Here is a 25,363-nt window from a genome sequence, read left to right as displayed (position 1 = left end):
GCATGTGGCGCAAAGCGCAGGGACCGGCGTAAGGATCCCGGCTCCCCACCTGCAGGGGAGTCGCTTCACAGGCGGTGAAGCAGGTCTGCAGGTGTCTGTCTTTCTCTCCCCCTCTGTCTTCCCCTCCTCTCTCCATTTCTCTCTGTCCTATCCAACAACGAATTGTGTCAACAAGGGCAATAATAATAACCACAACGAAGCTACAACAAGGGCAACAAAAGGGGGGAAAAATGGCCTCCAGGAGCGGTGGATTCATGGTGCAGGCACCGAGCCCAGCAATAACCCTGGAGGAGGAAAAAAAAAATTTAAAAAAAAAAAAAAAAAGAAAAGTCGCCATTTGCTCAGGAAACAATTTAAAACCTTGTGTTTAATTCATGATATTTAAGTTTGCTTCCAAGCTTGGGCATTTTTGTTTCATATATTGACACTAGTGGATGAAGTAAACTAGTATTTAGTCTTAAATTGTTTTGTTTTGGGATAGTGGGGGGGGGAGGTAGCACAGTGGGTTAAGTGCACGTGGTGCAAAGCGCAGGACCAGCGTAAGGATCCCAGTTCAGCCGGCCGCTCTCCACCTGTAGGGGAGTCGCTTCTCTAGTGGTGAAGCAGGTCTGCAGGTGTCTATCTTTCTTTCCCCCCTCTGTCTTCCCCTCCTCTCTCAGTTTCTCTCTGTCCTATCCAACAACAATGACATCAATAACAACAACAATAGTAACTATAACAACAATAAAATTATTTTGTTTTGTAATTGCAGGGGGAAAGGACTTATTGAGTGTGGAATTATTGGAATGTAGAATGGAAATTAGCTCTGGATAAAAATTTTGAGGATGTTTTAGAACTCTGATGATATTTTTTGTCCATTAAGTATTCCAGGTAAAAGTTTTTATTATTATCATTTATTTATTGCAGAGAGACAGTCATAAATCCAGAGAGATACCTGCAGCCCTGATTCACCTCTCGCAAAGCCCCCCCACCCCCATGCAGGTGGGGACAAGGGGCTCGATCCTGGGTCCTTGTGCACTGTAACATGTGCGCTCAACCGAGTGCGTCACCACCTGGTCCCCCAGGTAAAAGTTTTAGTCACTGGGTGATATTTTCTCTATATATGAAATATAAATAAATTCCTTAGATAATTAGGGAATGAGAAAGAAGTGAGACAAAGGGTTGACTCCTGTGCTTGTTATGAACTTACTGCATTTAAGTTCTTGCCACGTAAATCTGTATTTTTATTGCTTGCTGTACAGGGAAATGAGCTCCAGTTACTTTTCCATTGCTGGTGAGTTTAATTGTGCCCACTAAATCATTTTTTCCGGTCATTTGTGGTTTTATCTTGAATCTGAGTATACGTTAGTATATTAGTATACTTGTTCCTATTGAAGGATATGGGATTTTTTTGTTGGACAAATTCTTGTACATTTTATACAAACCACATTAAAAACAAATGCAAAAGGACTGGCACACTAGGTTAAGCGCACATGGCGTGAAGTGCAAGGACCTGAATAAGGACCAGCCCCCGCTCCCCACCTGCAGGGGAGTCCCTTCACAGGCGGTGAAGCAGATCTGCAGGTGTCTATCTTTCTCTCCCCCTCTGTCTTCCCCTCCTCTCTCCATTCCTCTCTGTCCTATCCAGCAATAACAACAGGAGCAGTGGATTTGTAGTGCAGATACCCGCTGAACCCCAGCAATAAACCTGGAGGCAACAACAACAAAAGTGCAAAATTTGCCCTTCATCTTTAGGAAGTGTCACTGCTGCACACTGTCTTGCTGAGTCCAGTTTCCTGTCTTAGGAATTACAGATAGTGTCTTCTGTTTGCCATGTGATGTGTGTGTGTGTGTGTGTGTGTGTGTGTGTATCACAGTCTTTCATTTTGTCTCCATTTCATTTATATGATGGTGATAAACAGAATGAAAGGGTCTTCAACATGTTTATAACAGAACTAAGCTACTTTAGTTGTCTCATATGGTCCTAAGCTTTTATTGGCTCATGTGTTGTGGGCGTTTCATTTCTCTGAGAGCATTAGAAGCATCTTGAAGACTATCATCTCATTAGAGCCCCTCTTTGTGTACTCTGGTTTTCCTTCTTCTGGTGTGTTTATGTTCTGCTTATGTTTTATTTTTCCCTCCATCGTTCTTGCTGGGGCTCGCTGCCTGCTCTATGAATCCCCACTTTTTTATTTGATAGGGTAGAAAGTGATTGAGAGAGGTAGATAGAGAGGAGGAGAAAAAGTTAGACACCTGCAGACCTGCTTTACTTCTTGTGAAGCAACCCCTCTGCAGGTGGGGAGCCGGCGGATTGAACTTGGATCCTTGCACAGGTCCTTGTGCACTTAACCCAGTGTGTCACCACATGGCCCCCTGTTTATATTTACATGATGATTCTTTTCTACTTATTTTCATGTAATAATGTCTAGATGTTATGTATATATAGCCACCAGGGTTATTGCTGAGGCTCAGTGCTGGCACTACAAATCCTGGCTTGGCACGGTTTAAAACAAATAGTAGGTTTATCACATCATGCTACAGTGGTACAGAACGGTATTTTTTAGGTACAGCAAAAAAGACAGTGGGACAAACATGAGACTAGGCTGGGTCCTTGAGTCCATAGGATGAACCAGAGTTCAGCTCCAAGTGTTCAGTCTTCTGGGAGAGACAGCATGGCGGGTCCTGGGGAGGGGAGCAGGCACCAAGAGCACGCGGGAAGAGTGGCTGGAAAAGAGGTTGATTTCTGGCAGGCTCGTGCTTAAATCACTTGGTTTACATAAGTCCAGTCAGCCTGACACCCTGCTATTATATATGCTAATTAGATACCTCAGCCTCACCCGTGTGCTAATTGCATCCAAACATTCTATTCATGTGCTGTGTCACAACACTGGATGAGACAGAAAATGAGAGGGTGTGGGAGATAGAGAGGGAGAGAGAAAGACAAGACACCTGTAGACTTGCTTCACTGCCTGTGAAGCATTCCCCCTGCAGGTGGGGAGTGGAGTTTCTTGCTCTTGGTACTATGTTTGCTTCTCTATCTGGGTTTATCACTGCCCAGTCCTTTTATTTTTTAAATCCATCCTATTTGATAGAAAAGTGAGAAAGTGAGGGAGGAGGGGGAAGTAAGAGAAAGAGGCACCTCTTTCTTCCCTCTTCTGGGTGGAGTCTCAGGATTTGAACCTGGATCCCTGGACATGGTAGCATGTGCACTTAACGCAGAGTGCTACCACCTGGCTCCTCAGTGTTTGCTTTTAGTCTTTCCTTAAAACGTTTCTATTTTGAAGGTTTCCTTATGATTATGAGAGAAGTGCATTGGTCATCTCTGGCATCTGGTGGTGCTGGAGATTGGAACCTGTACCTCCAGCATACAAGTCCTGTGCCCTACTCCTGATATCTCTCTGCTGTGCGTGTGTGTGTGCGTGCATGTGTGTGTGTGTGTGTGTGCGCGTACGCATGTATTTATGTGTGCATCTCCAGTGACAGGCATCCAACCTAGGGTCCTGTGTGTGTACACTAATCAGTTTATAAGAGCTACTGTTTTACTAGTCCATGCTTGAAATTCAAGCCGTTGAATTTTTTTTTAATTTTTAATTTAAGAAAGGATTAATGAACAAAAACATAGGGTAGGAGGGGTACAACTCCACACAATTCCCACCACCCAATCTCCATAACCCACCCCCTCCCATGATAGCTTTCCCATTCTCTAGCCCTCTGGGAGCATGGACCCAGGGTCATTGTGGGTTGCAGAAGGCGGAAGGTCTGGCTTCTGTAATTGCTTCCCCGCTGAACATGGGCGTTGACTGGTCGGTCCATACTCCCAGTCTGCCTCTCTCTTTCCCTAGTAGGGTGGGTCTCTGGGGAAGCTGAGCTCCAGGACACATTGGTGGGGTCTTCAATCCAGGGAAGCCTGGCCAGCATCCTGGTGGCATCTGGAACCTGGTGATTGAAAAGAGTTAACATACGAAGCCAAACAATTTGTTGAGCAATCATGGATCCCAAGCTTGGAATAGTGGAGAGGAAGTGTTAGGGAGGTACTCACTGCAAACTCTAGTGTACTTCTGCTTTCAGGTATATATTTTGCAGTAGTTTATGGATACGTGTGCACATAAGCTCTCTCTCACAGAAACTGGTGTATATCTAGGTTATGGGACTTTGTTAGAAAGTGAACTACCTGAGATGAAATTAGAGTGTACTATAAAAGGAAAGGTCTCACCCGAGTAATGAAGCTGAAGGGTTGTCATTCCACACGTGAAGTCTCTGGACACAGTCTGAGCTGAAGCATGTTGAGGTGGCAATCGTTGCGTTGGTTAGGTTGCGATCGGTGGATGCAATATTATTTGGTTTGGATTGGGAGATGCATACGGGAAAGTGGGCCCTATCCAAGGGTTCCAGGACTGGGGGAAGTAGGGGCTCTATAGTGGAGATGTGAGGTTCCTGCTGTCTTAGGGTTCAAAAAGACACAATTGATAGTTAATGTTATCATCACGTTATTTGTTAATTGGGTTAACTTTGAAAAGTCCTTTTGTTATGGTTTGCTGGACAGTATCCAGTATCTTGTATATAGCTGTGCTATTGGATGCTTCTAATCTACTTGGTCTAGGCTTTTGAGAGAGTCCGCATATCAAATACACAGCCTATATATTAAAAAGATTCAGTTTGTGTTTTGAGAAACTTTGAGACATACAATTGATTTTCCCCCTCTCATATTAATTAACTACTGATTTATATGTCTACATTTTGCTAGGAGTGTACGTAAACACCATTCCCACCACCAAAAGACTGTGACCCATCCCTCCCGCCCACTCCCACCCCCCGCTGGCCCAGGAAGCTGCATGTCTACCCCTCACCACTGGGTTTTTACTTTGGTGCCCTACTTACAATTTGATCAGGTCCTGCTTTTAGTTTCCCTTTCAGATCTTCTTAGTCAACTTCTGTTGATGAGTGGGATCATCCCATACTCATCTTTATCTTTCTGACTTAGCTCACTTAACATACTTCCTTCTAGCTCTGAGCCGTTGTGTTTTTGTTGTTCTCTGGAGCCCACAGGCACGGAAAGCATGTGATCTCATCTCCAAACCACAACTCCTTATCCCTTCCCCATGAGATATTAATCCTGAAGACATACTGTACGTATGTTTATTAATTTGTCCTGTTGGAGTACACTAATTAGGATGACATCTAAGAATACATACACCAGGGGCCAGGCAGACACGTTGCAATGCACAAGGATCCAGGTTCAAGCCACTGGTCCCCACTTGCAGGGGTAAAGCTGCATGAACAATGAACCAGTGTTGCAGGTGAACTTCTCTTTCTCTCTCCACCTCTGTCTCCCACCCTCTTCTCTCTGTCTCTCTCCCCTAAATACACAAAAACCAAAGAATCACATTTTGACCCCTCAAAAACAATATATTCTCTTTGAGAATACGTGGTGTATGTAAAACATTTTAACTCCAGACTACTATTTAAATAGAAAGCATTCTTAAAAATTCCCATCTCACGTGATTACATTATATGTCTGCTTTTCGGCTGCTTTTTTTTTTTCCATAGCAGATTCCTCTTTTACAGACAGGCATTGACTGTTTTGTTGCCATTGGAAGAATCTTTCTTGAATTGACCTCTAATTAGTTCTTTCTATTCATCTGTGGTTGTCCTAGATGTTCCCTTGCTCCATTGAGTCATTTTATTTTATTTTATTTTATTTATTTTTAGCTAGAGACAGAGCGAAGTTGAGAGGGGAAGAGGAAATAGTGAATGAGAGAGACAGAGAGACACCTGCGGCCCTGCTTCACCACTCTGGAAGTTTTCCCCCTGCAGGTGGGGACCATGGACTTGAACCCCATTCTTTATGCACTGTGATGTGTGTATTTAACCAGGTGTGCTCCAGCCTGAGACCTCTCCATCTAGTCTTTCTCATTCCACATATTGTCCTTTGACTGCTTATAATTAGTCCTACTTTAGTACATCTCCTGTGCTGTGACATTTTGTCTTTTATTGAATTTTCTGTGTATTTTTTTATTCTATTTCATGATTTTTTTTTTCAAGGTAGCAAAGATATTGCATTTCTCTTCATTCTGTATTACCTGTAATCCATTTATTTCCAATACTATTGCAAAATGGAGAAAGGAGAGTCTTCTTCAATAAATGATGTTGGGAAAATTGGGTTGAAACACGCAGAAGAATGAAACTGAACCACTACATCTCACCAGAAACAAAAATAAACTCCAGAATGGATCAAGGGATATTAGAACTCTTTTTCCATCTGAATTTCATGGGCATCTCTGATGATACAGATCCAATTGCAAGGAAGACTAAAACAAAAATAAAACTGATGGGACTACATCAAAATGAAAAGCTTCTGCGCAGCAAAAGAAACCACCACGCAAACAAGGAGACTCCTCACAGAATGGGAGAAGATCTTTACATGCCATACATCAGACAGAGGCTAATAACTAGAATAAAGAGTTCAATAAACTTAGAAATAAAAAAGCAAATGACCCAATTTAAAAGTGGGGAGAGGTTATGAACAGAATAGTCACCACAGAATAGATGCAAAGGGCAAACAGACATGAAAAAGTTCTCCAAGTCACTGATTGTCAGAGAAATGCAAATAAAGACAACAATGAGATACCACTTCACTCCTGTGAAAATGTCAGACATCAGAAAGGGCATCAGTAACAAATGCTGGAGAGGTTGTGGGGACAAAGGAACCCTCCTGCTCTGCTGAGGGGAATGTAAAATGATCTAACCCCTGTGGAGAGCAATCTTGAGAACCCTCACAAGTCTAGAAATGGACCTGCCTTATGATCCAGTAATTCCTTTCCTAGGGATATATCCCAAGGAACCAAACACATCCATCCCAAAAATATGTGTATTCCTATGTTCATAGCAGCACAATTCATAATAGCTACCATCCGGAAGCAACCCAAGTGTCCAACAGTAGATGAGTGGCTGAGAAAACTATGGTATATATACAGTGGGAATACTAGTAAGCTATTAAGAATAATGAAACCTTCTTCAACATCTTGGATGGAGCTTGAAGGGATTATGTTAAATGAGATAAGCAAGAAAGAGAAAGATGACTATGGTATGATCCTACTCATAAACAGAAATTGAGAAAGAACAGAAAGGGAAGCACAAACAGTTCCCACTAGGTGGAGTATTGCACCAAAGTTAAAGACTTGGGGTGGGGGAGGTAGATTTTCAGATCTATGCTTGGGGGTGTGGGTAGGGACATAGATCTTTGTTGGCAGGACTGGTGTTAATACATAACTCCTTATAACTTACAGTCTTGTAAACCACCATTCAATATGAGAGGGGAAAATAGATTGAATGTCTAGAGCTCTTTAAATCCATAGATGTCAGTTCTGAGCATATATTTCTATAGTCTAGGCACTTAATGTTTCAAAATTGTAAACTGATTAAATTTTGACACTGGGCTTAAATTGTTAATGCATTTCTAATAACTTTTTTTTTGAAATATTAAACCTTGTATAATCTTAGACTGGGAAGACCATAAGCAACCAGTTCGAATACCACTGTACATAGTGGGAATCCAGTAATGGATATCATCTTAAAATTATGATTATTTTACTTTAAGAAGATAGAGGGAGAGAGAGAGAGAGAGAGAGACAAAGACAGAGAGAGGGAGATGAGATCTGTGCTCACTTCTGGCTTGTAGTGCTGTGGTTTGAACCTAAGACCTCAGAGCCTCACTATGTATAGTCACTATGCTATGTCCCTGGCTCCATGACTAGATAACTTAACCATACATTTCCAAAGTCTGAATTTCCTTCTAGTCACGTTGTATATCACTTTGGGTTGTGTTACGTAGCCTTCTAGTCCCAGTATAAACCTTAATTAAGTGGAGTTCTGTTTTGGGGTGGGGGCTGAGTGGGTACTGGCGACTCCGTGTACAGTGGCACACAAGAACCCAAGTTGTTGGTGGGGTCAATGTGTAGCACATCGGAGGTCAGAGATTGTGTCCATGTAAGAACAACTATCTTGTAAATCATTATTTTCCTAATAAAATAATACAAAACAGAAAAAAGATAAAACAGGGATGGTAATGATCTTTCTGATAAGATTGCTGAGAAGATTAAATAGAATATAGCATAAAGTACAGTGTCTGGCATTTGGAGAGCATTCAGTAAAACATCTGTAATCATCAGCACTGTAAACATTCCTTAGCACTGAGAAAAACACTGAAAAGATTATCATCATAATCATTTCTCTTTATTTTTGTCTTCAGGAATGTAAACTATTGTTCACTGTGCTGTATTTACAAAGAGAGAATTTGGTGTTCTTTAAATCACTCAGACTGTATCTTGAAATGTATTACACTGTTTGGATTATTTAAACCATGAAGAATAATTCAGTGTAGATTGCTATCTGTATGTTTCCAGTGTGCATTAACATTGTTGTATATCTGATTTATTTAAATTTTTAAAGATTTATTTTTTATGCGAGTCAGTCAGAGTATCACTTTGATATATGCTGGGGTCAAATTTAGAGCCTCATGCTTGAGACTCCAACACTTTATCCACTGTGTCAGTTGACTGTTATCCAATGCAACAGCCCACTGATTTGCTATTTTAAAAAATATTTTGTCAATTTAGCACATTACATAAAAGATAAAAGATAAAACCAGAATCTCTCTGAAAATGAGACCCAAATTGCCACCAGTAAACAGATGTTAATTATCACTTTTATGCTGTAACTTAACTAGGCCACTAGGAGCCCAGATTTTTTGGTCAGGCATTCTCTCTCTCTTTCTTTCTTTCTTTCTTTCTTTCTTTCTTTCTTTCTTTCTTTCTTTCTTTATTTTCTTTATTTTCTTTCTTCCTTTCTTCCTTTCTTCCTTTCTGTCTTTCTTTATTTCTCTCTTCCATCCTTCCTTTCTTTTTTAAAAATATTTTATTTATTTATTTTATTTATTTGTTAGAGGCAGAGAAGTTGAGAGGAGTGGGGGAGAGAGAGAGAGAGAGAGAGACAGAGACAGAGACACCTGCAGCTCTGATCCAGCACTTGTGAAGCTCCCCCTGCAGGTGGGGACTGAGGGCTGGAACCTGGGTCCTTGAGCACAGTAATGTGTGCACTCAACCAGGTGCGCCACCACCTGGCCCCGACATTTATTTTTATGAAGATATTTTGAATGAAGTTAATAGTTAAATGGGTAGGCAGCAGATTGATTTCTATAATTTGAATGGATCATATTAAGTAGTGAAGCTCTGAGTAGTCTGTAAGGCTGACCTTCTCCCAGCAAAAGAAATTCTATAGCTTAATTATTCTTCCTACCCAGTGGTCTTTGAACTAATATATTGGCTTCTCCTGACAACTTTTGAACATTGTCTTTTCTTTCATCTCCTGTTTGCCTGATTGTTTTTCATAGGGAACTTGCCAATTCCATAATCTTTAAGAGCAAATTCTTTATAATGAATATAGGTACATATGCCAGTATCTTATATGAGCACATATAATACATACAGCACACAGCTATATTGTCATGTATGTGTATATAGTATATATGTATTTGTTGCCCTGGTTGTTTTATCGTTGTTGTGGTTGTTACTATTTTTGTTACCTATGTCGTTGTTGGATATTACAGAGAGAAATGGAGAGAGGAGGGGGAGAGAAAGATAGACACTTGCAAACCTGCTTCACTGCTCATGAAGTGAACCCCCTACAGGTGGGGAGCCAGGGGCTCCAACCGGGGTCCTTGTGCTTTGAGCCATGTGCACTTAATCCGCTGCACCACCGCCCGACCCCCCAGTAGTTGTTTACAATTTTCATATGTGGTTTTATATATGTTTTGACATTATTGAATTTAATTATATTTTAAAGGGTATGTCTATTTTTAATGTTTATTTTTATTTATTTATTGAATATAGACAGAAATTGTGAGGGTTGGGGAGGTGGGGGAGAGAAGTGGTTCTGCAGCACTGCTTCACCCCTATAAGAAGCTTCTCCCCTGCAGGTGGGGTGGGTTTAATCCAGAACCTTCCCATGGTAACACGCATGTGCTTTACCAAGTGCGCCACTGCCTGGTCTCTGGTCCCTATATATATTCTAAATATACACATATTTTTAAAGTAACTTTTATGGGGGACTGGGCGGTGGGGCAGCTGGTTAAGTGCAGATAGTAAAACTGCAAGGACCTGCACAAGGATTCCTTTCCAGCCCCAGGCTCCTACCTGCTGGGGGATGGCTCACAAGTGTGAAGCTGTTTACATTCCTCTCTTCCTATCTCCCACACTCTCTCAGTTTCTCTCTGTTCTATCCTATCTAATAAAATGGAAGGAAAGAAATCGCTGCCAGGAACAGTGGACTCGTAGTGCCAGCATGGAGCCCCAGCAGTAACCCTGGAGGCAGAAGGAAGGAGAAGAACGTTTTATGTGTTTACTGTTAGTGAGGGTGAGGGAGCGAAGTCAGAAGTCAGCACTGCCGGGCTCTGGCTGGCAGTGCTGCTGGGCATTGAAGCTGGGAGCTCAGAGCCTCACGCATGACAGTTTGTCTTTTGTGTGGCCTTTATTCTGTCGCCTCAGCCCATAATTATATATTTTTAATGTAAGATCACACTCTAAGCTTGTCACACTTTGGTTTTATACAATATCATGCATAGTTACTAACATTTCACTTGTAAATGAGAATAAAAATGTTATATGTTTGAATGAGAATTGTATAAAAAAGTTCCTAATGGGTTCCATCCAGTAAAGCTAACTTGTGTCTTAGGACTATGAAGATAATAATCGCTATGTAAACATGACCATGCACTCCATCTCTGAGACTGAGTGGCCTGAGTGACAGCTGGCATTTTGTCAAGGTGTTTTATTTGAAATTTGACAGAGGAAGATCGGATGTTCAGTTTACTTACCTTGTAGCACCTTTTGTTTGGGCGATTTGAAAACAAGTTCCTATGAGGCTGGATTAGAGCAATTGAGTAGTGCATTTTGACCTTTCCTACCAGCAGGTTATAGGAAGTAGCTGGGGAAAAGCTGTCCTTGTCTGCTGTTGGGTGAGTGCCTTAGCATTGCGCCCTTGGATAGTTTTCCTGTGGCTATTCCAGTGGCAAACAGCACCCACTTACTTTCCACAGCGATTGGTCTTCATTTAACTACTGCTATGGTTACCAGGTAAAATAAAGGCTGTGCAATTTCAGGTACATTTCAGAGGAAGTTTCTTATGTGTAATTCTTCTTCTTCTAGCGTTTGCCCTTCTTCCGTAGTCAGTCAACAGCATCAGGTTGAGCCTGATGTAAAGTTTCGAGACCTCCTTTGAATCTGGAGAAGTGGCGGTCGTTGACTATGTGGGTCATAGTCTCTGTCTGTAACCGCAGGGGCAGTTCGGGTCGTCTCTGGCTCCCCAGTGATGGAACATAGCGGCGCACCGGCCATGGCCTGTTCGATAGCGATTGAGGAGGGCCCAATCATAACGTGCTAGGTCAAAGCCGGGTTGACGCTCGCAGGGGTCTGTGATGAGGTGTTTGTTCTTTACCTCAGCTGACTGCCAGCTCTGTTTCCAAGAGACTGGAACAGAGAAGTTCAGTGTAGGCGTAGGGGACCAGATTGGGTGACGAGACGTCAAGCGTTGGACAGGGTGGGCGAAGATCTCCGCGTATATTGGCAGGTCCGGTCGAGCGTAGACGTGGGAAAGGAACTTAGATGATGCCGCATCCCGACGAATATCTGGCGGGGCGATGTTGCTAAGAACTGGCAGCCATGGAACCGGGGTGGAACGGATGGTTCCAGAAATGATCCTCATGGAGGAATATAATTTGGAATCGACCAAGTGGACATGGGGGCTACGGAACCATACTGGGGCACAGTATTCTGCAGTGGAATAGCATAATGCCAGAGATGATGATTGCAGTGTGGAAGCGCTCGCGCCCCATGAGGAGCTGGCCAGTCTTGCAATGATGTGATTCCTTGCGCCCACCTTTGCTGCAGTTTTTATGAGATGTTCGTGAAATGACAGGGTGCGATCGAGAGTAACGCCAAGATAGACTGGCTGGGCTTCATGCCGGATTCTCGTACCGCCAAGCTGCACATTAAGCTCATGCGAGGCCGAGGCATGGTGTAGATGAGGGAAAACAGATGATACCGTTTTTGCAGTGCTAGGGATTATTCGCCATTTTTTACAGTAATCAGATATCAGAGACATGTCTTTCGTGAGTGTTTCTTCTAGGATGTTGAACTTTGATGCCTGAGTTGCACAGCAGATGTCATCGGCGTAGATGAACTTCCTTGAAGAAGTTTCTGGGAGGTCATTGATGTAAATATTAAATAGCGTAGGAGCCAGAACAGAGCCCTGGGGGAGGCCACTTGAGACAAGTCTCCATCTGCTAGACTTGTCACCCAGATGCACCCGGAATCTTCTCTTTTGGAGAAGAAACGATATAGTGTTGGCCACCCATGGAGGCAGGCATCTTGAGATCTTGACTAGGAGACCACGGTGCCAGACCGTGTCATAGGCTGCTGTGAGATCAACAAAGACAGCACCCGTCTTTAAATTCTTCTGGAATCCATTTTCAATGTAAGTGGAGAGGGCCAGGGCTTGTTCGCAGGTAGATCTTCCTGGGCGGAAACCAGCTTGGGCGGGTGATAGGAATTTCTCTGTAAGAGGAGAAATACGTGACAGAAGCAGCCTCTCAAGGAGTTTGTAACACACGGAGAGGAGAGAAATTGGTCTATAGCTGGCGGCCAGTGTTGGGTCTTTCTTTGGTTTCAAAACCGCTATAATCTTCGCACGACGCCAAACTTTGGGCATAGACTCAGATTCCAAGATGTGGGACAGGAATGAAGCGAGCCACTTCTTTGCCGCGGGGCCCAGGTTAAGAATGAGTGCATTTTAGTTTATGTACGTCCCAAATGTTACTTTAGCTGCAATTTTTATTTAGCTAGGCATCTGTACTTTTTAATTTATTTTATTTCAATTAAATCTTTCAGTTAATTAATTTTTTAAAATATTTATTTATTCCCTTTTGGTGCCCTTGTTATAGTTATTATTGTTGTTCTTGATGTCGTCATTGTTGCATAGGACAGAGAGAAATGGAGAGAGGAGGGGAAGACAGAGAGGGGAAGAGAAAGACACCTGCAGCCCTATTTCACCACTTGCAGGTGGGGAGCCCGGGGCTCGAATCAGGATCCTTCCGCTGGTCCTTGTGCTTTGCGCCACATGCGCTTAACAATTAATTAATGTTTACAAATCTGGTATCTCATCTCTAGAGATCAATAAACTTTGAGTTCCTTGAGTGAAGGGAGCCAATCTTATCTTTACTTGGTTTTCTTGTCCTTATGATAGTCTAATGATTTTTACTGACTGACGAATGAGATCTCTAATCATATGTAATGTTTTCTGATCTGGATACTTAAAAATAACATTTCTTTACTGAGCTGGCCCTTTTATGTGAATTAAATTCATTGAAAAACCATGTTCCAGTGAATCCTGCATATCTCAAGCTTAATTAGTTTTTTATTTCCCCTTCCCTTCTTTTTGTCATCTCCCCCATCTCTTTACAGCTCTTACTTTAATTAGCTATCATTAACAGCAAATGTTTGCTTTAGTTAAATTATTCAGAACATTTATTTTACTTGTCAAAGGTTAGATCAGGTTGTTGTTTGAACTGGTAATTAAATGCAGCCTAATATGCTCCCATATTTATATTCACTATAAGCCCAGTTCCTAATCATTCTGTATAATTTTATGGTGTTCAAGACTGACATTTCAGAAGGCTTTTGATTTTGTACAAAATAAAACATTCTGAGCAATCTAGTTTGTTGTCTATAGTGAGGATATCCAGGATCATGGTTGAAAGTGAACACTGCACTTCTATTCTTTTGGAACCGGCTGTGTCGTGATAATGACAGCACTCACCAAGTGGTATAGAGAATTATGCTCTCTGCTAAATGAATTTGTATTTGGTATGAGGGTAAGTATTGTAATGCTCAGTCCCCAATAGATCTTTGATATGTATTTTCTAATTGAGTTTTAGGACATATTTAACAACATGGAAAATAGCTCATCTTTTGTAGCTCAAACACTGTAATGTAAGGTGATATTTGTTCCTATTACATGCTTCAGGAATCTTTAAGACTATGCTTGTGTGTAGGAACAAGAATGTAGCACAGCCATCTTGGAATCATACCAAAGTATGTCTTACAGATTTTATTGATTCATTGAGCAAGTGATTTTATTTTATTTTATTTACATTCTTGTGTGCCAGTACCATAGAATCTAGATACAAATCTCCTTTATTTAAAAAGATTAGAGGTTAATGGAAAAATAACCAGCTTAAGAATATATATTTTTTATTTTATTTTTTTATTACTGGGGAATTAATGTTTTACACTCAACAGTAAGTACAATATTTGTACATGCATAACATTCCCCAGTTTCCCATATAACAATACACCCCCCACTAGGTCCTCTGAATCCTTCTTGGACCTGTACTCTCCCCACCCACCCACCCCAGAGTCTTTTACTTTGGTGCAATACGCCAACTCCATTTCAGGTTCTATTTCTGTTTTCTTTTCTGATCTTGTTTTTCAACTTCTGCCTGAGAGTATGGGATGATCTCACTCTCAGGCTTAAGAATATTTAACTTGGGAGTCAGGCAGCGGGTAAGCGCAGGTGGCGCTAAGTGCAAGGACTGGCATAAGGATCCCAGTTCAAGCCCCTGGCTCCCCACCTGCAGGGGAGTCATTTCACGAGCAGTGAAGCAGGTCTGCAGGTGTCTGTCTTTCTCTCCCCCTCTCTGTCTTCCCCTCCTCTCTCCATTTCTGTCATGTCCAACAAAGACAACAATAACTGCAACAATAAAAACAAGGGCAGTTAAAAAAGGAATAAATAAAGAAAATAAAATGTTAAAAAAAAAAACTATTTAACTTTATGGACCAGGTTAAGTGCCCATATTATCATGCACACAAGACCCAGGTCCAGGCCTCCAAGCCCCCACCTCTGAAGGGGAAGCTTCACAAGAGGTGAAGTAGTGCTGTTGATGCCTTTCTCACTCCCTTTCTGTCTCATCCCCCTCTCAGTGTCTTTCTGTCTTCTCGAAGAAGAAATTAGTAAATAAATAAAGGAAGAAATGACTGCTGGAAGTGGTGGTGGATTTGATCTGGGACCCATATTCAGCTTAGGAGCCTATGTGGCCTCTGCATCCCTATAGATCTGAGCTCACATTCTGTGGTCATGAGTAGGAATGTTCCAAGCTGCCCCAATCTCGGGACTCATTTTCCACAGGTGGAAAATAGAGTATGTTGTCCAGCCTCCCTTCGGAGCATGGAACATTCTCTACCATTGTTGATCCACATTGAGGGCAAGGTCCTATGGGGGCCTACAAAGGGGTCTCCTGTGTTGTTCCTGATAGACATGACTGGTAACAATGGAGAGAGGGATCTATTTGAGGTCCAGGCTCATCATGTCTGTTTGGGAATCTCAGGACTCCCTGACTAGGGACCCAGCTGATGGGTGGCCTGATAGTGAGTAAAGAGTCATCGTTGAAGTGTGCCAGTCTTTTGCCCTTATTCAGCTTTTGCAGTCCTTGCTTTGATAAGGTTAGCTTTGGAGTGACTGAAGGATGTCATACATCAGACAAGAGACTAATAATAACCAAAATATACAAAGAGCTCAGCAATCTTAGCAACAAAAAAGCAAATGACCCCATCCAAAAGTGGGCAGAGGATATGAACAGAACATTCACTACAGAAGAGATCCAAAAGGCTAACAAACACATGAAAAATTGCTCCAGGTCACTGATTGTCAGAGAAATGCAAATAAAGATCACATTGAGATAGCACATCACCCCTGTGAGAATGGCATACATCAAAAAGGACAGCAGCAACAAATGCTGGAGAGGCTGTGGGGACAGAGGAACCCTTCTGCACTGCTGGTGGGAATGTAAATTGGTCCAATGAACCCACCTTCTCTGACCCATCTTGGACAGAGCTAGAAGGAATTATGTTAAGTGAGCTTAGTCAGAAAGACAAAGCTGAGTATGGGATGATCCCACTCCTAAACAGAAGTTGAGAAAGAAGAACAGAAATAGAAACTCAAAGCAGGATCTGACTGAATTTGGAGCAGGCCACCAAAGTAAAAATCTCTGGGTGGAGGGTGAGAGGGTATGTTCAGCGTCACTTGGCAGGGTGTGGGGTGATGGGATGGGACTGTTGTTATTTAAGCTCTTTTGCCTGGAAAGGACCAGGTGATAGTTCTTACTGCAGACATTCCCTCAGTGCTGTCAGTTGTTATGTATTGTGGTACAGTGCTAATTCATAGTATTTGGAGATTCAAATGATTTATACTGTTGAGTATATATTGTGACTCCAAAAGTCCACTGTGCTTTATTCATAAATCATAATTTTGCTGAGGCAGATGTGAATTCTGACTACATCTACACCTTACTTATTTTTCTCCTCCTACTTCATAGTATCTGCTCTAGATTGTGATTTGGCAAGGACCGTATGTTTTCTGACTTGTATGGGCCTATTCAACTCTATCCTACATTTTGAAAAACTTGCCTAGGAGAGAAACAAGCTAGAGTGCTTTACATTATATTATAATTAACACTAAAGAAAATGATGCTGTGTGTTTTGGGTTTACTTTCATAGGACATATGTTAAGTAATTTGAAGCTCAGTTGATGTAGATGTCCTTCAATATGTTACTTGTGGTTTTCTCATCATAAAAGGGCATAGTAATAATCTATCTTAGATAGTTATTATGAGTTTTAAAAGAGTTTATATGTAAGGTAGTTTATCCAGTGCTTGTTTTCTTGTAAGTATTGTATTTTGCTGTCATTATTACTTAATTAAACTAGCTTCAAATAGTAGTTTGAGTCTCCTACCCATATTACTTACTACTAGTCAAAGAATAAATTATATCAGATGTTCATAGACTTAAAAAAAAAGGATCTTCTCATAGCCGTTGCTTTTGAAAATATCTCCCTAGGCATGCACCAAAGTAATTTTTTTAACATTGGGTTTTTTATACTTATGGAAAGCATATCTACCTAATTTTTGCTTAGTTCTGTTATCATCAGCTTAATATAATTGCTTAAGTGATTCTTACTCATTCTTATTTTCAAATATTGTTAATTTTTCTTGAATTCTTCATGATATTTATTTTGATTTTATAAATCTGCTAAATAATTCATTGGATAGAGTAGATGTCTATAACCCACATAGTCAACGACTGCCACCTCTCCAGATTCAAAGGAGGTCTCGAAACTTTACATCAGGCTCAACCTGACGCTGTTGACTGGCTACGGAAGAAGGGCAAACGCTAGAAGAAGAAGAACTATTAACAATTTTTTGACTTATAGTAATAAGAGGTTTTGTCACTAGATTGACCTGCTTCCCTTATCTTTGCATCTTGAGCATCTGTGAAAGTAACGTCCAATTATATGAGGTTGTATTAAGGAGAGTTTTTTGCTTGGTTTCTTAAACTCCTTATAGTGTTATTTTTTTCTCTTAGTCTGTATGGGTCAAAGTCATTTTCTACTACTTTATTTCATTTGAATATGGAAAGCCAAATGCGTTCTCATTTTCTATTATAAAATATTTAAGTCTACTATTAATTCTATTGCTTTTCCTACATAATTCTAGTTCTATATGTTGTTTATAAATCTAGTATTTTTATGGTAGATTGTTTTTTCTATACCTCTTCCTTTGAGAGCTTGAACACCAGTAAAATTCATTATTTTAATTTTCTATTGGTCACTATTCTTTTATTTATTCCCTTGTTGTAGTCCTATGCTTATTTGATAGGCAACTTTCAGCTAGTACAATTGTGTGGTAAAAGTGAAATACAGTTTCAGGGTTTTACCAATGGGTGATATTTAATATTGCATGACAAGTATTAAGGCAAATGCTCTTATATAATTTATTTGGCATTGTAAATCCACTTATCTTGTGAGGAACAGACTCCCTATTGTTAGATGAAATATTCTGGAAAGGTTTGGAGTAAATAAATAATCAAACTACTTTGATATACAATCTAACCAATATTAAATATTAAGACTTTCAAATAATTGATTTTAATACTTAATTAGCTTAAAGTCTAATGTTGCCCTCTTGCATTAAAGATTGACAGAATTTTTTTAAATGAGCTATTCTTTCTTTGTTTTATTTCATTCTTCAATTTTTTCCTTTCCTGTCTCTCTTTCCTGTATGTAAGTCTTTAGATCATCATATTCCCAAATGTTAAAATTGTCTTTCGTTATCAGCAGCTCTAAATAGTTTCTGCCACATAAATAATGTTTGATCGCTATTAATGTACAATATACATCTTCTATCAAAGTTGCTCTCTTTCATAGCCAAGATATCATTTGAGGTTGTAGGTCCACTCCCATCTTTTATAGTAACTCTTTAGAAGTAGTTTATTTCGGCTCTTGGATATGCTTTTCATATAGACGATATCTTTATGTAAAGTAACATTACTTTTTAGTTTCAGTGTTTCCTATCAGACAAAACTTTAATTGAATGAAATATGCTTCTGTGAGCTTTTCTGAATACAGATGTCTTTTTTTTTTTTTTTTTTTGGCTTCAGGGTTATTACTGGGACTCGGTGCCTGTACTATGTATCTACCACTCCCGGTGGCCACTTTTCCATTTTATATATATATAAAATATAAGACAGAAAGAAATTGGAGGGGAGGGAAAGACAGAGGAAGAGAGGAAGATAGATAACTGCAGACCTGCTTCACCACTAGGAAAGCGACACCCCTGCGGGTGGGGTGCGGTGCCCCTACTTGGGACTTTGCACATAGCACTATGTGCACTTCCCTGGGATCACCACTGCCTGGCACCTGGGGAACAGATGCCTTCAGAAAAGACCATACAAAATTCTAAGTCTATGTCTGAGTGCTACAAACAGTGAAAGAATAGCTACAGCTGGAATATGTAGAACTTCTGACTCAGAAGGAATACATTAATTTATAGAAGTTTTGGTTGTGTTAATATCTGTGCAATGCTAATCATGTGAATTTTTACTTAGAGATTGCTTATTTTTCTTCAGTTCACATGGGGAATAACATTGGTTTCTTAAATCATTTTATTGGGGGGCAGTTGTTTACAGTAAAGTTGTTGTCACATGGGTACAGTTTCTCATCTTTCCATGATATTTCTTCAAAACACATCCACATCCAAACTAGGTCATTTTTTCACCGTCTAGTACCAGAGCCGCAATGGAGGGTGTTCCATCCACTCCAATCCCTTTTCCTTCTGAGCCCTTTGCTTTGATGCTATACACCACATAGAATCCAAGTTTCATCTTTTGCTTTCCCTCCCCTTTTTTTCTTTCTTCAGTTCTCACCTAGAAGTAGGATTATCTAGCATTCACCCTTACCTTTTTTGTTTATCTATTTTAAATGACTCCTTCAAGATTTTTCCAGGATGATGCAAAGGAAATATCCTCACCATTTTTAACACCTGAGTAGTATTACTATTCCGTTTTGTGTATCTATCACAACTTCCTTAGCCATTCATATGTTTTTAGCCGTCTGGGTTGGTGCCAACTTTTGAGCTATTTTAATTAACATACAAAATCAGAATTAATCTTTCTTTTAAATGTGAAGTAGCTTCCTTAAGAAGGGATAGTAATGGGATGGACACACACTGGATGAGATAATAGCAGAAAGCTTGTCCAACCTAAACAACACGGAGGACAGAAAGATTTAAGAAGTTTATAGAAATTCAGACATGGTGGAAAGAAGGGCCATGGGCTGGAGGGCTTGGGTTCATGACAATGGAAAGTGAGCTAAGTTGTGGGTAAGCATATTTTGAAGACAACTATCCTGGTGAGATATGAATTTTCTTAAATTTATTTATTTTGGATAGAGACAGATGAATTGAGAGAGATGGAGAGAGAGAGAGAGAGACATGCCTGCAGCACCACTTCATCACTCTTGAAGCTTCCTCCTGTGCAGGTGGAGACTTGAGAGCCTGCACCAAGGTCCTTGAGCACTGTAGCGTGTGTGCTCAACTAGGTGCGCCACCATAAGGCGAGAATCCTACCACTGAACCACCAGTGCTTCCCACCATAAGGATCCGAAATGTGAAAATGTACCCAGGTATCTGTAACTGTACTGTAAACCACTATTCCTCCAGTAAAATGATTTTAAAAAAACTTAATCTTTCTATACCTCACTCTGCTCCTTGGTGAAAAGAAAATGCATCTTAGTGCTCTAGGGTATATGAAGTGTTGCATATAACAAGGAACATTTACAATAGCCTGGGACATGTATACTCTTTGCTCAGTTGAGATGACCTGTAATTAATAATGCATTTTGCCAGACCTCACTAAGTTTTATATTCTGATCATCCTACTTGTAGTAAAGTAAATATCTCTTACTCTGCTCATTCATTTGAGCAGTAGAGTTTACCAGCTTCTGTTCTGTAAATGACCATCTGTATTTGGCTACTTTCAAATACAATGCATTTCACAAAGTTCCTTCTGTATAGTTAACAACATATGTCATTTGATGCTTACATATAGTAAGGAAATAGAAATCATATTTAGATTTATGCCTTTAGGAGTTTTTACTTTAGGAATTATCTGTGCCGGCAATGAGAGTTTTCTTCTGTCCCTGATGGTGTTTCGTCTGATCATCTGCTTCTTTTACTCAGCCACGATTTAAGCAAAAGGGATATATGACAACATTTATGTGCTGGTGTGTGAAAGTTGAATGGTTCTGATAAAAATTGGAAAATATGTAAGAGTATATTAAAGGAAAAATAGCATAGAGGAATGTTGTGTGCTGACAAGAAGTCATTCAAGAATTTTGTGTTCATGGGCTTTTGGGGAACCTTCCCTCTGCTAGTGGAGCGAGTTCATGTTCTTGAACATTGCATACTAATTTTTTGAACTGCTTTTTAGACTTGCCATGCCTATTCCTTCTTCTGTAATTCCCCTGATCATGATATGTAAAGGATTTTGTTATATTACTCTGGATAAAAATTAAAAGGACTTCTGATTTTTTAATTATCTTTATTTATTAGATAGAAACAGCCAGAAATCAAGAGGAATGGAGTGATAGAGGAAGAAAGACAGAGAGACACCTGCAACACTGCTTCACCACTCGCAAAGGGAAAACATGCACTCTTCTGCTCACAGTTCCATTAGCTGTCAGACAAATCCAGCTGTCATAGTGGTGGGGCACAAGTTCTTGTAAATGTTGCTCCAGCGGAAATCCATTGTTTCATTATGCACAAGTCTTTCTAAATGTTACTTGCCAAGAGTTTAACAAAGTCCTAGGTTTTTAATACATCTTTGGTCAGGCAATTTCACTGGTAAAATTTTATCCTAAGGAAATAAACATGGGTATATTACAGACATATCGCTAGAAGATATTCATTGTTTGACTAGTTGTAGTGCTGCACACCAATTCTATATTTCTTACTAACAAATAATTGGCTACATAAGGTGTTACTGGCTATATAATGAAATACTAAGGGTCCAATTAGAAATTATGGTAATGACATGGTTGTGTAGAAAATAAACTGTTATCATTTATATAATCTGGATATTTACCACAATAGGACAAATTAAAATATATGCAATTTAAATGCTCAGAACAAAGACAGGACAGATGTGTATAACTGAATGGCATAATAATCATTATGAATGGCATTGGTTTGCTATATTTTCTATATTTTAAATGTTTAACATGCAGTTCAACTTTTTGAAAATAAATCCCTTCGAACAGTGCATGATAAAGGTCACCAGTGAAATTTAGATTTTTGGGAGAAATTGTTGAAATGTTGTACTCTTTTACTTCATTCTAGATAACAATCAGTGTGTAGTGACAGTCCCTGAGGCCTATGGAAAAGTCGTCAATGTCTGTGCTGCTCATTTAATCAACAGCCTTGTTTTTATTCCAAGTCACGGAAAAAGAAGGTAAAAAAATTCACTCTGTTTTTCACCTTCCAGGTGGCCTGCTAGTGACTTGATCACTTTGGAAAATGTATCATTCCTTATCTGAAGCTAGACACCCTCTGGCGCAGGAAGAACAGGAAGTGGGAGTTGACCCCTTGTCGAGCTATTCACGCAGATCTGAAGGTAAGGTGGGTTCTCACCACAGATGCGTCATGCCGCTGTCAGGACCTTGAGAAAATGCTCTCTAGGTAGCCCACCCATGCCGCTGTCAGGACCTTGAGAAAATGCTCTCTAGGTAGCCCACCCTGTTCTACTTGTATAACTTGCTCCATAACAACCGAACATTTCCCTGAATGCATCTACCTGACACTAATGAGTGCCAGAAAGCGTCAACTTTCAGATTTTAGAAACATTGGCAAATGTGTAATAAACTGTTGTTCTTTACAAAACAAACTGTATTCAGAACCTTTTCTTAAAATAAATTCATTGGATTTAGGTATATCAGAATTCTGACGTATTTTCTCAGGATTAATAATAACGTGTCTCAGAAACAATGAATTTGGGAGAAATTTTGTAGTTTTATTTTAAAAACTTCACGAAACACTTGATAAAGTTGTATCATTAAATCAAGCAACTTTTGCTTGTTCACTCATGAAATATACATCTATCATGATTGTGTCATATATTTTTAAGACAACATTATGAGTGGGTGCAAGATATAGCATAATAGTTATGCACAATGACTTTTCATGCCTGAGGCTCTTGAGGCTTCAGGTTCAATCCCTAGCACCCACATAAACCAGAGCTGAGTAGTGCTCTGGTAAAATGAAAATGATGATGATAACAACAACCATAACAAAAGTAATTGTTGTTTTCGCCGGGCTGGCTTCACGGGTGGGTAACAGACGACTCATGGCTGGGTTGTACGCAGTATCTCTTTATTCATGCAGGACGCAGCGCAATCTAAGCCGAGCTAAGCTAAACTAAACTAAAAACTACAAACAATCTTGTCCTTATAAATATACTAGCCCAGTAGGGTGGGAACAGGATGCGACGCAGAGAGGGTGGAGAGAAAAGTGACTGGTGAAAATCAGGGTATGACAAGGAGAGGGGGCGGAGCAGGCAAGAATTCTGTCACTGAACCACCAATGCCCTGGAGGGAGGGTGGTGCTTGTTAACAGCGGTTATGTAAATAGAATGAAGTGGTTATGTAAATAGAATAGTGTTAAGCAGGGGGGATTAAACCAAATGAAACAGAAGCGGTTTTTAAAAGCATAGCAACAAGTAATATTATAAGTTGAAGTCATTCACATGTCTTGTATACTTTAGATAAAATAGTATTGACATAAAGGTCTGCCATTATCTCATGTTTTCTGAATGTTTTTGACATCTTGAAATGCCTATTTCTTTTAAACTAATTAATTAATTAATTTTGGATAGAGACAGAGGGAAATTGAGGGGAGTGGGGGAAATAGGGAAAGAGAGACATTTGCAGGACTGTTTTAGACACTTGTGGAGCTTCCTGCCTGCAGGGGCCGCCCAGGAATAGGAACCCAGATCCTTGAGCACTGTAAGGACCAGGTGTGCCGTGGCCTGCCCTCATGACTATTTGTTTAGTATGCATGTTCCTGACTTCATTGAATGTACTCATGACTTTTGTGCGTCTTTGATGTCTTCTTACATTTTAATGGGGTCAAGCAAACTCACTAGAGCTTGGTCGTGTGAGTCGTGGAATCTTTTATGTGAACAGACAGATTTTAAAGGGAAGGAAGGAGATACCTTACCTACCCACCTTTCTTCCCAAAGAAGAAATGGGACATGTGGTAGGTTCCTGATAATCAGATTGTAAAGTGAACTGATAGAATGGGGGTATAGTTCATCTTAAACCCATAGTCCCTGCTGGCCCAATCCATTATTTTTACTGTACTTTGTAATTCACACAGGTGAAGGTAGACTTCACTGTGCCTGGTCACAGGTAGACCAGTTGTCCTAGCTTGCAAATCTCGGGCAAGGTTTAGCCAGGGAAGAGCCATTGAGTTATTGATTTTATATCACTGAATTTGGCCCTCTAAGAGACATAAAGATCTTTGATTATGGGCAGCAAGCTGATTGTTACTACCCTCTAGATCATATAACTTCAACTTTTGTTTTTTCATGAAAATATTATCTTTGAGGTTATTTTTACAATTTAATTTTTTTGTTGTTAAATCTGACCCTACCTGAGAATCTCTTCCAAAAAGATTGCTGCTTAGTGTACTAGCATGAAAAAATTAATAATGCTTCATTTCAGTTTTAGTATTTAAAAATTTTACTGGAAAAAGGCCGCTACCTTTCCTAGCTGTTTCTCTCCTTTGTGATATCTTTAAGAAGTAGTCGTAAGTCAAATTATTGTGTAGGCATGTCTTTAAATATGAAGGAAGTACATTTTTGTGTTATAAGTATGTAGAATGGTTTCACCAAATTATTGCCACTCTATTTCTGGTTATATACGTCTTTTAAATCATAGTTGTCGTTTTTTTTAAATGAATGCTTTTCTCTGGTCTGTTTCATTAAATTTTGAGGGGTTTTTGAAACCTGGTTAAAGAACATTTTAAATTAATTTTATCCTTGATTGTTTGCAGGAATGAGTAGTTACCTTTGCTGAAAAGACTTCGTTTATATCCTAGTCTAACATTTCTATGACATACAAAGTTATTAGGACTGAATTGATGTTTAAAAGTGCCATTAATTCATTTACCCCAAATGTTCATTAACAATGTAAATGTATGCTGATGTTCTATGAGACAAGGAAGTGACTAATGACTCTTCCAACTAACAACACTTAAAATGAATAGAAACTTTAGATAGCTAATCTTGAAGTAATCAAGACCCTCATTCAGCTTGGCATCTCTGTATGCTCTAAAACAGCTGTCAACTGTTAAAAATATATACAAAACACACATACGCACACGCACATGCAGAAAGAATGATATGTAAATATGTAGTTCTTCAGAGCCATAAAGGTTACTAACCATGGTGAGTTTTGTGCATTGTCTATGTAAATATTTTATAGAAAGCATCTATTTCATCTTCTTCGATTTCCATTTTGCAGGAAAAAACCATGTATTGAATTTTAATGGGGCTGTCATACTTAACTTGAATAATCATCACCTTACTAGTGTGTTTGTTTATTTTAATATATATCTTCTGTGGGGTTCTCCCTGTATGTAAAGCCTTCTACACTTTGCTACTCCCCATAAGGCAGTCTGTAATGGCTGATAACTCATTTTGTTACGTATTTGCTTAGTCTGTGCTTTCCTAATGCAGAGGTCATATCTTGTTTTTGATTTTGCATTTTGTGATTCTTTTTATAGAGCACCCAAGTAAACACATGCATTTTAATTTATCGAATCTGAATTTTATCTTTTCTAAAGAAACTGATTTACTGAGTTAAAAGATTCTTAGCACTCTGGAAAAGATCAGCAAAGATAAACACATGATAGGAATGTTAGAGACAAAATGTTATTTCTATGTTT

At 39.7% G+C, this 25,363-nt stretch overlaps 1 protein-coding gene across 4 annotated transcripts in view; it reads left to right on the top strand.

The window, feature by feature from the left end:
• TBC1D5 (TBC1 domain family member 5) overlaps positions 1-25,363 on the top strand; it is a 504,373-nt gene that overhangs the window by 167,702 nt on the left and 311,308 nt on the right. For all 4 annotated transcript variants that reach the window (XM_060180867.1, XM_007529715.3, XM_007529708.3 and 1 more), the window contains one exon: positions 21,903-22,031. In XM_060180867.1, coding sequence (XP_060036850.1) covers positions 21,935-22,031 — 97 coding nt within the window. In that variant the 5' untranslated portion in view covers positions 21,903-21,934. The remainder of the gene's footprint in view (positions 1-21,902; positions 22,032-25,363) is intronic.

The sequence above is a fragment of the Erinaceus europaeus genome, chromosome 21 (genome assembly GCF_950295315.1).
Source record: "Erinaceus europaeus chromosome 21, mEriEur2.1, whole genome shotgun sequence".
NCBI classification, from domain to species: Eukaryota; Metazoa; Chordata; class Mammalia; order Eulipotyphla; family Erinaceidae; genus Erinaceus; species Erinaceus europaeus.
The sequence above is the reverse complement of the archived record's forward strand: the minus strand, read 5'-3'. Positions and strand labels throughout refer to the sequence as shown.